Here is a 14,617-nt window from a genome sequence, read left to right as displayed (position 1 = left end):
GGTTCCTTCGCATTCCGATGTCCCTCCTCCATAGCAGGTGGCCACATGGAGTAGCCCTCCATCTACCTCTCCTGTAGCCAGGTGCATAGCCAGACTTGATGTTTATGGCGTCCGTGCAGCCATCCACTGCATCACCACTGTTATAGCGGATGATGGAAGGCGGCAGAAGTTCTCTACCCCCTCCCTGACTATGGCGACGGTGGATTGAGCACCGCCCCACCGCATCTACCGTGAGTACACCTGCGGGGCCGAGGCGCTGGGAGGTCCTGGTCCCTGGGATAAGGGAGGTCCATATATATCTTAAAGCCCAGGTGCGTGGGGCAGCCGCAACCGCAAGCTAAAAATTTAGCCCCCGGCTTTTCCCTCTTCCGCCGACTCTCTCTCCGCCTTCTCTTCCTGATCTCGACGGCCATCTTTGGACACCCACAGGGCTGATGCTGCAGCGCTGCTCCTGCGTTCTGAATCACAGCTTCAAGGATTAGTGATTTCGGTGGACACATTGCGGACCTCACCCGGGTGCTCAAGACACAGGACCTGGGTAAGGTCCTCAAGGCTACACTATGTCTCAATCAAAGCCTAGCAAAAAGTCAGGGAGAACCCACACTGTGTTTTTTGCTGCTTGTACCTCTTGTAATGTATCTACCCCCGGGGTCACAATACTGCGTTATGCACAGCTTGTGAACCGGTGACTGCTCAGGGACCACTTGTTACTGATACCGAACCCAGTGAGCCTAGTCCCCTTCAGTGGGCTACCTCCCTTACCCGGTCTATGGCATCCCTGGCTAAAGCGTTAGACTCGTTCCGAGACCCTTCCTCTAACCAGGGCACTCTTACGGACAACGCTTCCAATGATCAGAACCCCTTGTACACCAGGGGTCGTACCTTACCAAGGAGCTTTCGCTCTTCCAGGAAAAGGACTCATGCCTTGTTCCCAGACCATCACCGGGAATCGGATTCTGAGAGTCCTTCTTCTCGCTCCCCTCCCTTGGGGCTAGTAGAGAACCTGGCCCTTAGGACGATTCTGACACTTCCCTAGATCAGGAATTTCAACACGATCAGGAGACTCGACTCATTGAGTCAGTAAACAAGGCCCTGAAGCTAGATGAGGAACCTTTATCTAAAACGGATCATGCTGTGTCCTTTAAGAGGTCCAAGTGGGCTCATAGAGTGTTGGCCAATCACCCCGAATTTAAGGAAATCGTTGAATCTCATAGGATCCGTTCAGATAAACGCTTCACAGGGCAAAAGCCCATGGAGTCAAAATATCCCTTTGCTCCTGATCTAAGAAAAGATTGGTCACAGTCTCCTCCGGTAGATCCTCCGGTATCGCGCCTAGCTACTAAATCTATTTTATCCTCTTCAGAGGGCGCCTCGATTAAAAACCCCACCGATCGTCAGATCGACAATATGGCTTGTTCAGCTTTTGAAGCCTCAGCAGTTGCACTCTTTCCATCTTTTGCCGCTACGTGGATGGCTAAAGCTATGACCCATTGGGCTGAGGTCTTGTCTTCAGCTGTTCTGGATACCAGTCTTCCCAACCCCCCCCCCCCCGAGGTAGCAGACCTTGCTACTCAGCCAGAGCTGGGGATTTTCTAGTGACCGTGTCTCTGGATGCCGCTGACTGCGCTTCTCAAGCAGCAGCAAACGCCATCACCATTCGGAGGTCCTTATGGCTCAGGGACTGGTGTGCGGATTCTGCTTCCAAAAAGTCATTGACTACTTTACCATATCAGAACGGTCGCCTTTTTGGCGAAAAACTCGATCAATTAATCTCCGACGCCACTGGAGGGAAGAGTAAATTTCTCCCACAACAGAGACCCTTTCGGAACCAGCAACAGCAGGCTCGGTCCCTATTTATTTATTTATTTTTGTTCCAACTTAAATTGGTCCTCTACTTCCACATCTTCCGGACCCGGGCAGGCAAAGCGTAGGGATAGAGGTCCCCAGACCTCTTACAAACCTTCCTCTTCATGGAGAGGCAGGCCTAGGCAGTCAGGATCCAGGGGGTCCAGACCGGGCAGATCTCCCACACAATGACTCCCTGTGGTATCCGGGGGACACACTCAAAGTAGGCGGCCGCCTGCTTTCCTTCAGTGACGCGTGGCTCTCGGTCGTTCACGACGAATGGGTCCGCGACCTAGTGTCCTCCGGATACAAGATAGAATTCTCTCTTCCACCAAATCGCTTTTTCCTGTCTTCTCCTCCCAGGGCAAAGGCATCAGAGTTCTTCCAGGCCATAAGCTCTCTAAAAGAAGACAGGGTTATTATCCCGGTCCCTTAAAGTGAAAGATTTCAAGGTTTTTATTCAAACCTGTTCATTGTTCCAAAGAAGGACGGTCCAGTACGGCCCATACTGGACCTAAAACTGCTGAACAAGTTCGTCAGGGTACGACGGTTCCGAATGGAATTGCTTCGTTCTGTCATACCTCCATGGAAAAAGGCGCGTTCCTGGCATCCATAGACATCCAGGACGCGTATCTCCGCATTCCAATTTTACTTTCTCACCAGAGGTTCCTTCGCTTTGCAGTTCAGGAACAACACTTCCAATTCGTTGCTTTGCCCTTCGGCCTCGCCACCGTTCCCAGGGTATTCACCGAGGTCATGGCGGCCGCCATGGCCATCCTTCACACCCGAGGCGTGGTGGTGCTACCGTATCTAGATGATATCCTCATCAAAGGCCCCTCTTTCTGCGCCTGCAAGGAGGCTGTGAACATCACAATCAATTCTCTTTTTTGCCTGGGTTGGAAGATAAACTTCAAAAAATCTTCCTCAGTACCGGCTCAGCAAATTTTCTTTCTAGGAATGATACTGGACTTGTCCCAGGGTTTGGTGCTTCTTCCCCCGGAAAAGATCTGAGCCTTACAGCTGGAAGCTCAGAAGCTCTCTCAACCTCTCACTCACTCTCTGCGCTTCTGTATGAGTCCTCGGCAGGATGGTAGCAGCCTTGGAGGCGGTTCCATTTGCCCAATTACATCTCGTCCCTTACAGCATGCCCTCCTGGCTGTTAGGGACAGAAACCCGTTCTCCCTCGACCATCAGTTCTTCCTTCTCCACCGAGTCAGACAGTCTCTCAGGTGGTGGACATTAAAGTCCTCCCTGAATCAAGGGAAGTCTTTTCTTCCAGTACATTGGCTAGTTGTGACAACAGATGCCAGTTCTCTAGGCTGGGGAGCGGTGTTCTTGCATCACACTGCTCAGGGCCGCTGGTCACTTCAGGAATCACGCCTTTTGATCAACATCTTGGAAATTCGGGCAATCGGGTTAGCTCTTCTCCAATTCCATCCCTTCCTGGCGGGTCGTCCCATCAGGATTCAGTCAGACAATGCCACTGCAGTGGCATACATCAACCGACAAGGGGGAACCCGCAGCATGGCAGCCATGAACGAGGTAGGCTACATTCTCCGTTGGGCCGAGAAAAACCACTCAATGATTTCTGCGGTTCACATCCCGGGAGTGGACATTTGGGAGGCAGATTTTCTCAGTCGTCAAGCCCTCGACTCCGGGGAGTGGTCTCTCCATCCGGAGATCTTCCACCAGATCTGCTGTCGTTGGGGAACTCCGGACGTGGATCTGATGGCCTCGCGGCTAAATTCCAAGGTTCCCGACTTCATAGCTCGGTCCCACGATCCTGCAGCAATCGGGGCAGATGCACTCGTACTCCCGTGGCATAATTTTCGGCTTCCGTACATATTTCCCCTCCTCCCCTTACTGACGAGAGTCATCAAGAAGATCAGAGCGGAGGGAGTACCGGTAATCCTGATTGCGCCAGATTGGCCGCGCCAGGCGTGGTACGCAGAACTAGTTCGACTTGTCGCCGATGTTCCATGGCGATTACTGAATCGCGCAGACCTATCATCACAGGGCCCCATTTACCACCAGAACTCCGATGTCCTGTGTTTGACGGCATGGCCGTTGAGTCCTGGGTTCTATCCCAGGCAGGTTTCTCTCCAGAAGTCATCTCTACCATGATCAGCGCTAGAAATCCTACGTCTATGCGCATTTATCATTGCACTTGGAAAACCTTCTTTTCCTGGTGCAACGACCAGGGACGTTCTCCTCTTGAATTTTCCATTCCTTCCATCCTCGAATTTTTACAAATGGGTTTGGACTTAGGTCTCGCCCTTAGTTCTCTCAAGGGGCAGATTTCAGCCCTGTCCGTTCTGTTCCAATGCAGGATTGCCAACAGATTAGCAAGTGAAGACGTTCATTCAGGGAGTCTTCCATAGGGTGCCGCCCTATAAGATGCCGTTGGAACCATGGGACCTTAATCTGGTCCTCGGAGTCTTGCAAGAAGCTCCTTTCGAACCTCTACAGGAGGTTTCCCTGTCCTTTCTTTCATGGAAGGTTGCCTTCCTGGTTGCGGTCCCGTCCATTAGACAAGTCTCGGAGCTGGCGGCTCTGTCTTGTCAAGTTCCGTTCCTGAATTTTCATCAGGATAAGGTGGTTTTGAGAACATCCCCGTCCTTTTTGCCAAAAGCTGTCTCATCCTTTCATCTCAATCAGGAGATTGTCTTACCGTCTCTGTCTGGCACCAGTACATCTCATCGAGAAGGCCCTCCACACACTGCATTTAGTGAGAGCTCTCAAGAGATACATCTCGCGGACAGCGTCCTTCCGCAGGTCGGATGCCCTGTTTGTGCTCCCGGAAGGGCCAACGAAGGGATTTCCTTCTTCCAAGGTGACAATAGCAAAATGGATTCGTTCAGCTATTTTCGTTCAGCTATTCAGGAGTCCTACCGAGTCAGAGGTCATTCTGTCTCAGCAGGGATTCAGGCTCATTCCACTCGGTCAGTGGGTGCGTCCTGGGCCATCCGGCACCAAGCTTCGGCAGCACAAGTTTCCAGAGCTGCGACCTGGTCCAGTCTGCATATGTTTACAAAACATTACCATATTCATTCTCAGGCCTCGGCAGATGCGACCATCGGCAGACGAATTTTGCAGGTGGCTGTGCCGCATCTGTAACCTGTGGGTACACGGAGCAATTACAGTTGATTGATTCAAACCCAGGGACTGCTTTAGGATGTCCCATGGTCCTGTGTCCCCCAATGAGGCGTAGGAGAAACAGGCATTTTTGTGTACTCACCGTAAAATCCTTTTCTCCGAGCTAATCATTGGGGGATACAGTACCCACCCTGTTAGCCTAATGGCTTTGGTTTTCTGTGTTGGCTTGGTTTTGACATAGTTCATCCTGGTTAAATGTTTAATCTCCTACTGCTTTGTTAGGCTAGGGTCACATTGCGTTAGTGCAACCCGTTTAGCGCTAGCGGGTTGCGCTAACGCAATGTTTTTAATGTGGCCGCGTCCCGGTGTCGCGGTAACGTCCCCGCTCTCGCAGATCCCCGATCTGCGAGAGCGGGGAACGGACCGCGGGCGCGCCTCGGACGCTGCGAGCAGCGTCCGCGGCGCGCCAGGAAACACCGGCGCGTCGCTGGCGCGTGCCGAACATGGCACGCGCTAGTGCTGCGCGTTCCCATTGCCGTGAATGGGCGCACTAACGGACGCGTTGCACGGCGTTCATTTCGCCATGCAACGCTGTCCGTTAGCGCTTTCCCATTAACGCAATGGGAACCAAGCCTTACTGAACTGGTTCACTTGGAGCCAGCAGGAGGGTGTATACTGCAGGGGAGGAGCTATTCTTTCTGTATTAGTGTCCTCCTGGTGGCAGCAGCATAACACCCATGGTCCTGTGTCCCCAAATGATTGGCTCTGAGAAAAGGATTTTACGGTGAGTACACAAAAATCCTGTACTGCTCCTATATACAAGAATATAACTATTATAGTGCCCACTATGGGTCGGTACACTTTCCTGGCTCTGTAGAGGTATAGGAGCCAGCTTAGTGTTCTGTTCTCTTTGTTGCCATGTTTTAGGTCTTGTAGTCGTTCGTTTTATTGATGGGTGATTAGAGCCGCATGTGCTCGGATCTTACCGACAGGGATTTGCTAATTGACAGGTTGTAATACCGTTGATGTGTTTTGTTACTAAATTGACAATATTAGGATTTTTTTTTTCAATTCTTCTGCAATGGTGGAGGCAGTTTCCCATTTGGGACCGCTTTCCTGTAAACCTGCGTGGTAGATATTGTGCCACGTCCCCCAGGGTAATAATGCTGCACTTGTGCTGCTCATCGGCTCCATTCAGTTCCTCGATGGCAGTAAGTTACCAGTTCTGTGCTGTCGATTGAGCACTGCAGGTGCAGGGATGATGCCTCTGTCCTCTTCAAAGGGAAGGGGAAAAAAAATTTTTCTATCTTATTGAGGTTTTATTAAAAAAAAAAAAAAAAAAGTGATTATTTATTTTTTTAATATACTCTTTTCATTGCTATTCCCCTTGATTGTCAGAGGAGAAGAGATCCCGGCTTAAACACGACAGATGCTGACTCCGACTCCTCGCCCAGCACCTCTGACAGTTCCGACGACGATGAAGAAGGTCCCGATCGCGTCCAGTGCATCCCATCGTGAGCCACCTCCTTTCCTCCCCTTCCTCCTCTGCCTAAGAGGGGTCGGAGCGGCAGGGACTACTTTACTAATAGACATTTTTCAGCTTTTTATCAAAGTTCTAGGACTGTAGTGTAAGAAGCCACGCTGTCCCTCTTACGCCCTGGTATTTTTTTTTTTTCTGTTTGGGAAACGGGCAAAAGTTTTTGTTTTTTTTTTGTTTTTTTTTGTTTTGTTTTGTTTTTGGCTTTGCATAACTGCACTTTGGATATGTCAGCTTTGGAGAAGGAAGGAGCGACCCACACGTTGGAGCCTCTTCCCACTATCCGAGATTTGTTTTAGACAGTTTATTACCAGCAGTTTGAGAGTGCCAGAAGGAAAGAAGGACTGAAAAGATAAAGGAGTGGCGGCGGGGAGAGCAGGCGGCATTTTATGTTATTGCTTTTCACATGTGTTTCTAGAAGCCGCCCACCCTAGTCCCCACCCCGATTTCTCTATACCGTGTGTTTGTCTATTTTGCATCTCTTCATTCTTATTTTTATTTTTCCCTATTTTTTTTCTTTTTTTCTTCTTTTTCAGTGTCTTGTAAAATTAAGTCTTAATTTTCTGGTTGTGTGTGGGCTAAACCGAAAAAGAAAATGCATGAGAAAAAAAAAAATCTGCCCGGAGGTCTTTATGCATTTATTGCTCTTTTGGGTGTGTGGGATTTTTTTTCCCTTTCCTATACAAAAGATTTTAGGTTTTGTTTTACTGTTTGTTTTTGTTTTTTTGTTTAATCACCTATATTTATGTGTGTGTAAATATTTAGTCCGTCTGCTCTGGAGTAATGACGTCGCCACTGAACGAGGTCCTAGTGAAGGGAGAGGCTGAATATTGTTTCCTTCTGCCAGCGGGGGAGAATTCTCAGCCAGACTTGTTTTCGGAGGTTTCTATACATTTTAAATAACTCACAAAAAAAAAAGTGTTCTTTTGTCAAGTGTTTTCATCTTATTTTTGTTTTTTTTGTTTCTTTTCTGATAAGTTTGATCACCCCTTTTCTTCAGTGGAAGGACTTCTTCCCTCCGAAAACTGTTTGTCACTAGTGTTCTCCTCCCCAGCAAGATACTGTGTATATAATGCGATTGTTTGCACTTTTCTCTTGTTGTTTTTTTTTTTTTTGTTTCCTTTTTAATTTTCATTAAATCTCTATTAAAAAAAAAAGTTATATGGAAAATGAAAATAATACAAAAAAATTCTCCTCCCTCCCCACTTTCCCTCCTTCTTCCCAATAAATGATCATTCATATTCATTTCTGAGAAAATAAGGAATTCTGGCGGAACCAAACGTCAGGATTTCAACTCAGTCATCGGCTTTGCTTTTCCACCGTTTTCTGAATCTATCGAGCTGGATGTTTATGACTTTGCAAAATTGTTAAGTTTAAAGAAAATGAATATTATATATTATATAGAAATAAATGCAATAAGAGAAGTTCAGTCCCGATTATTGCTTCATTTATTTACATCTAGGAAGGTGAATGAATGGGTTTAGTGAAAAAAAAAATAAAAAAAAATGCAGGAATCACGAAGTCACACTTACATTTGCATACAATAAACTTTTATTAGCACAATTATTTTTGTCACTTTTTTTCTTACAATTTCAATAGAATGCTAAAGCCAAGCTCAGTTTTTTTTTTTATTCACTTTCATTTTTTTTCTAACAATATGCATTTTCTTTATTTACATTTTTATTTATTTTTATTACAAAGTTAAGCACACAAGGGACTTTTGATGAAAGGTGTTCCAAGTGGTCAGTGCAAAATACCAGTACAGGTCTTTTTTTCTTTTTTCTTTTAGACTGTTCCTCCTTTTTATATATTTTTATTTGCTATCATTGCGGGAAAAATAACTCCAAATAAATTCTGAATTGTGGGGAGACTGGCCGCAAAATCATTTTAATTTTAAGGCAGTGTAGTAATTGGTATGAAAAAAAAATTGTAAAAATAAAAGGTTCCAATTTTATTGACCACATTGTGACAATTTGGAGTTCGATCGTTAACCACGTTGTCACCATTTGGTGCCCGATTGTTGACCACGTCACAATTTGGCGCCTGATTGTTGTCCACGTTTTCACAATTTGGCGCCTGATTGTTGACCCCATTGTCACAATTTGGTACCCGATCATTGACCACGTTGTCACAATTTGGCGCCTGATTCTTGACCATGTTGTCGCAATTTGGCGCTCGATTGTTAACCACGTTGTCACAATTTGGCGCCCGATTGTTGACCACTTTGTCACAATTTGGAGAACCATTCATATTTTGGCACATCATTGCATCTTGTAGTCAGATTTATTTTTCCCCATACTGAAAGAAAATATTATTAAACCATTTTTGAGTCATTTGTACCCACTTTATTATACCAGTCATCTAAAAATATATATTTTAAATAGTTTTGTCCAAATGTATAAAATATATATTTTCTTTTTATTTTTGCTCATCTCCACAATGACCCAACCAAAACTGAATTCTTTCATCTCAAGTCCTGTAGCTTTGCAATAAATTAACACTAAACAGCAAGAGGAACACTTAGTATATTTCATATACATATATGTATAATATATATGTACACACAGTTAACACGGTCTGAGCGTCATATGCTGGGAAAGGGCAAACTAGAAAACCAATTTGACAAAACTATAACCAAAAAGTTAGCAAAAAAAGACACCAAAAGGGAAGAAATATTGAAAAAAGGGACTATCTTTTAATGTTAAGGTGGTTTGTGTGTGTATAATATATATATATATATAATTTTTCGAATATGGCTTTTTCCATAGGCAACAACCATATCATGACTGGATATATAATGGCTTAACTTTTTTTTTTTAATAGAATTTTTATTTTTTTATTTTGTGTTTTTCATTCATAAGTTTTAGATAATCAAGGACACTTGTACGATGTATATATAAAATATACGTATGCTATCACTATATCCTGTTGATACACTCAGATGTGCATATTTGTGTGCCTCATCGTATGTGCCCAATTAAATGCAATTTAGAGGTAAGTTGTTTTTTTTTTTTCTTCTTCTTAAACTGAAGGGAAAAATGTAATAAAATTTATAAAATAAACTTTTCCTTAATATGTTGGTCATAATGATAAGGGCCCACTAGGAATTGAAAAAGATGTCTTGGGTAAGTCCACCCTTGCGCACTAAGTGATTCAGATGTAATTCAGGACCCAACTAGGTGTCCTGAAAAAAAAATAATAATAAATCAGGTTTTAGTATTTGCTAATTTGACTTTTTTTTTTTTTTTTTTTTTTTTTTACAAAAATGTAATTCCAATTTTAAAAATGTTTAAACTTTTGGAAAAATGTGTCACAATTTGAAAGGAAGTCTGTTTTAGTGTTTGGGGTTCTGGGAGGAGAGAGATCCTGTGGGGGTACTCTGCTTCCTGTGGCAGCCCCCTACCACTGACTGCAACCAGTCTACAACACCAAAGTTCGGGTCCCCATTGACTTTTATGGGATTCTGGTTAAAGTTCTGGTACCCGAACGGAACTTTTGGACTGAAGCTCGGACGAACCCGAACTTCCATGGGTCTGCTCATCTTTATTTGAAAGGGATGCAAATCGCACCATTTCTTTTAATTTTTTTGGAGCCAAGCACAATCTATACCCTTGTTACAATTCTGCCTCATCGACTTTTTTCAACCTGCATGGGGGTTTATTATTTCTTCATCCTAATTAGAACTCCCCTTTTGTTAATCCAGATATTATACTCTTAAAATCAGTATAGCCTAAAATTATTTTATAACCTTGAATTGTCCCTTTTGTTTTTTTTTTGTTTTTTTTAAAGGAAAAATATTTTAATGCTGTAAAATCTGCAACAACAACAAAAAAATTGTCTAGTAAGAAACTTGAGGATTTGAAAACCAGGTCCCATATCCCGGACAAGCCCCCAATATTTTATAATTTTTTATTTTTAACAAGTGTAATAATTCACATCTCTTTTGGGCTTTACTAAATATAAAGTCAGAAATGGCAGAAACAAAAGCTTTTAAGCGTTCCCTCCCCTAAAAATAGCAAAAACAGTCTACAGTCTGTTTGGAAGGCACAGTTAATAATGGGTAGGCAAATTTTACAAAAATAACCTTGTTTATGGCAATTTTGGCTTCATTTTTTTTTATTTTTAAGTGTTGCAGCATTTGATCCTTCTGTGTAATGTGGGGATAATATATATAATTTTTTTTTAAATTGTGTCCTTGGGCCAAATAGTTTTAAAGGGAACCTGTCACCCCCAAAATCGATGGTGAGGTAAGCTCACCGTCATCAGGGGCTTATCTACAGCATTCTATAATGCTGTAGATAAGCCGCCGATGTTGCCTGAAAGAGGAGAAAAAGAGGTTAGATTATACTTGCCCAGGGGCGGTCCTGCTTCGATGGGTGTCTCAGGTCCGGAACAGCGCCTCCCATCTTCATTTCATGACGTCCTCTTCTGGTCTTCATGCTCCGGCGCAGGCATACTTTTTCTACCCTGTTGAGGCCAGAGCAAAGTACTGCAGTGCGCAGGCGCCGGAAAGGTCAGAGAGGCCTGGCGCCTGCGCACTGCAGTACTTTGCTCTGTCTGCCCTGTTGAGGGCAAAGTACGCCTGCGCCGGAGCCGCGGCGTGAAGACCAGAAGAAAACGTTATGGAATGAAGATGGGAGGAGCCGGAGTGGACCTGAGACACCCATTTGACCGGACCGCAGCGGGGACCGCCCTGGGTGAGTATAATCTAACCTCTTTTTCTCCTCTTTCAGGTTACATTGGGGGCTTATCTACAGCATTACAGAATGCTGTAGATAAGCCCCTGATGACGGTGAGCTTACCTCACCCATCGATTTTGGGGGTGACAGGTTCCCTTTAAGGTTTTGGAGCTGGTCATACACATAACATTTTGATCAGTTGTCCGTGGGATTGTCCATGTAACAGAATGGACAAATTTGGCCTCCAATATTTTTGACTGACTAAGTCCAAAAATTATCAACCTGCAAAACCACATTTGTGTTAGACAGTTGTGTAAGTAAACCAAAAGATGTACAGGTAGCATTAATGGGTGTATAGACAAAGAAAATTCTGTTTCTCTCAGTTTGACTCCTTTGTTAATTGGGCTAAAAAAATATAGAAATTCCAGAATGTGACTTTTCCATAATCCAGTAGAAAGGTCTGTTTAAAAATTTCTGCATGGTTTTTTATTTTTTATTACACAGTGGGGAAAAATGTATTTAGTTAGCCACCAATTGTGCTAGTTCTCCCACTTTAAAAAGATGAGGCCTGTAATTGACATCATAGGTAAACCACAACTATGAGAGTCAAAATGAGAAAACAAATACAGAAAATCACCTTGTCTGATTTAGCAAGATTTATTTTGAAAATGATGGTGGAAAGTAAGGAACATTTAAACAACTCCAACTTCTGTGAAATCAAACTGTCCACTTAGGAATCAACACTGTTTGACAATCAATTTCACATGCTGTTGTGCAAATGGAATAGTCAACAGATGGAAATTATTGGCAATTAGCAAGACACACTCAATAAAGGTGTGGTTCTGCAGGTGGCTACCACAGACCACATCTCAGTACCAATGCTTTCTGGCTGATGTCTTGGTCACTTTTGAATGTTGTGCTTTTACACTCGTAGTAGCATGAGATGGACTCTACAACCCACACAAGTGGCTCAGGTAGTGCAGCTCATCCAGGATGGCACATCAATGCGAACTGTGGCAAGAAGGTTTGCTGTGTCTGTCAGCGTAGTGTCAAGAGGCTGGAGGAGCTACCAGGAGACGTGGAGGGCGCTGTAGCTGGGCAACAACCCAGCAGCAGGACCACTACCTCAGCCTTTGTGCAAGGAGGAACACTGCCAGAGCCCTGCAAAATGACCTCCAGCAGGCCACAAATGTGCATGTCTGCACAAACGGTTAGAAACCAACTCCATGAGGATGGTCTGAGTGCCTGACGTCAACAAATAGGGGTTGTGCTCACAGCCCAACACCGTGCAGGAAGCTTGGCATTTGCCACAGAACACCAGGACTGGCAAATTCGCCACTGGCGCCCTGTTCTCTTCACAGATGAAAGCAGATTCACACTGATCACATGTGACAGTCTGGAGATGCTGTGGAGAGTGATCTGCCTGCAACATCCTTCAGCATGACCGGTTTGGCAGTGGGTCAGTAATGGTGTGGGGTGGCATTTCTTTAAAGGGCCCCACAGCCCTCGATGTGGTCGCCAGAGGTAGCCTGACTGTCATTAGGTACTGAGATGAGATCCCCAGATCCCTTGTGAGACCATATGCTGGTTCAGTTGGCCCTGGGTTCCTCCTAATGCAGGATAATGTCAGACCTCATGTGGCTGGAGTGTGTCAGCAGTTCCTGCAAGATGAAGTAATTGAAGCTATGGACTGGCCAGCCCGTTCCCCAGACCTGAATTCGATTGAACACATCTGGGACATCATGTCTCACACCATCCACCGTCACGTTGCACCACAGACTGTCCAGGAGTTGGCGGATGCTTTAGTCCAGGTCTAGGGGGAGATCCCGCAGGAGACTATCCGCCGCCTCATCAGGAGCATTCCCAGGTGGTGTACAGTAGGGAGGTCATACAGGCACGTGGAGGCCACACACAATACTGAGCATCATTTTGACTTGTTTTAAGGACATTACATTCCACTTTAATTTCATGTGTGACTCCAAATCCAGGCCTCCATTGGTTAATAAATTTGATTTCCATTGATGAATTTTGTGTGATTTTGTTGTCAGCACATTCAACTTTGTACAGAACAAAGTATTCAATGAAAATATTTCATTCATTCAGATCTAGGATGTGTTATTTGAGTGTACCCTTTATTTTTTTTGAGCAGTGTATTTGGTCTCCTAAAAACATGCAAGATTTCTGGCTCTCACAGACCTGTAACTTCTTTAAGATGCTCCTCTGTCCTTCACTCATTACCTGTAGTAATGACACCTGTTTGAACTTATCAGTATAAAAGACACCTGTCCATAACCTCAAACAGTCACACTCCAAACTCCACTATGGTGAAAACCAAAGAACTGTCGAAGGACACCAGAAACAAAATTGTACCCCTGCACCAGGCTGGGAAGACTGAATCTGCAATAGGAAAGCAGCTTGAAATCTACTGTGGGAGCAATAATAAGAAAATGAAAGACATACAAGACCACTGATAATCTCCCTCAATTTGGGGCTCCACACAAGATCTCGCCCCATGGGGTCAAAATGATCACAAGAATGGTGAGCAAAACATCCAGAACCACACGGGGGGACCTAGTGAATGACCTGCATAGAGCTGGGACCACCGTAACAAAGGCTACCCTCAGTAACACTACGCCGTCAAGGACTCACATCCTGCAGTGTCAGATGTGTCCTCCTGCTTAAGCTAGTACATGTTTGGACCCGTCTGAAGTTTGCTAGAAAGCATTTGGATTATCCAGAAGAGTATTGGGAGAATGTCATATGGTCTGATGAAACCAAAGTAGAATTGTTTAGTAGAAACAAAACTCGTGTTTGGAGGAGACAGAATGCTGAGATGCATCCAAAGAACACCATACCTACTGAGAAGCATGGGGGTGGCAACATCATGCTTTGGGGCGGTTTCTCTGCAAAGAGACCAGGACGACTGATCCGTGTACATGAAAGAATGAATGGGGCCACGTATCATGAGATTTTGAGTTCAAACCTTCCATCAGGGCATTGAAGATGAAATGCAGATGGGTATTTCAGCATGATAATGATCCCAAGCACACCGCCAGGGCAACGAAAGAGTGGCTTTGTAAGAATTATATGAAGATCCTGGAGTGGCCTAGCCAGTCTCCAGATCTCAACCCCATAGAAAACCTTTGGAGGGAGTAGAAAGTCTGTGTTGCCCTGCAACAGGCCCAAAACATCACTGCTCTAGAAGAGATCTGCATGGAGGAATGGGACAACATACCACCAACAGTGTGTGCCAACCTTGTGAAGACTTACAGAAAACGTTTGACCTCTGTCATTGCCAACAAAGGATATATTACAAAATATTGAGATGAACTTTTGTTAATGACCAAATACTTATTTTCCACCATAAATTGCAAAATAAATCTTGCCAAATCAGAAAAGGTGATTTTCTGGATTTGTTTTCTCATTTTGACTCTTATCGTTGTGGTCTACCTCTGATGTC

General features: G+C 44.7%; 1 protein-coding gene across 1 annotated transcript in view; it reads left to right on the top strand.

Annotated features, from left to right (window-relative positions):
• Window positions 1-7,907, top strand: part of DCAF8 (DDB1 and CUL4 associated factor 8) — a 34,591-nt gene extending 26,684 nt beyond the window's left edge. Inside the window, exon 13 of the mRNA XM_069728740.1 lies at window positions 6,340-7,907. Within this exon, the coding sequence (XP_069584841.1) occupies window positions 6,340-6,459 (120 nt within the window). The 3' untranslated portion in view covers window positions 6,460-7,907. The remainder of the gene's footprint in view (window positions 1-6,339) is intronic.
• The last annotated feature ends 6,710 nt before the right edge of the window (window positions 7,908-14,617 follow it).

The sequence above is a fragment of the Ranitomeya imitator genome, chromosome 1 (assembly GCF_032444005.1).
Source record: "Ranitomeya imitator isolate aRanImi1 chromosome 1, aRanImi1.pri, whole genome shotgun sequence".
Classification (NCBI taxonomy): Eukaryota; Metazoa; Chordata; class Amphibia; order Anura; family Dendrobatidae; genus Ranitomeya; species Ranitomeya imitator.
Note: the sequence above shows the minus strand (reverse complement) of the source record. Positions and strands in the feature narration are given on the sequence as shown.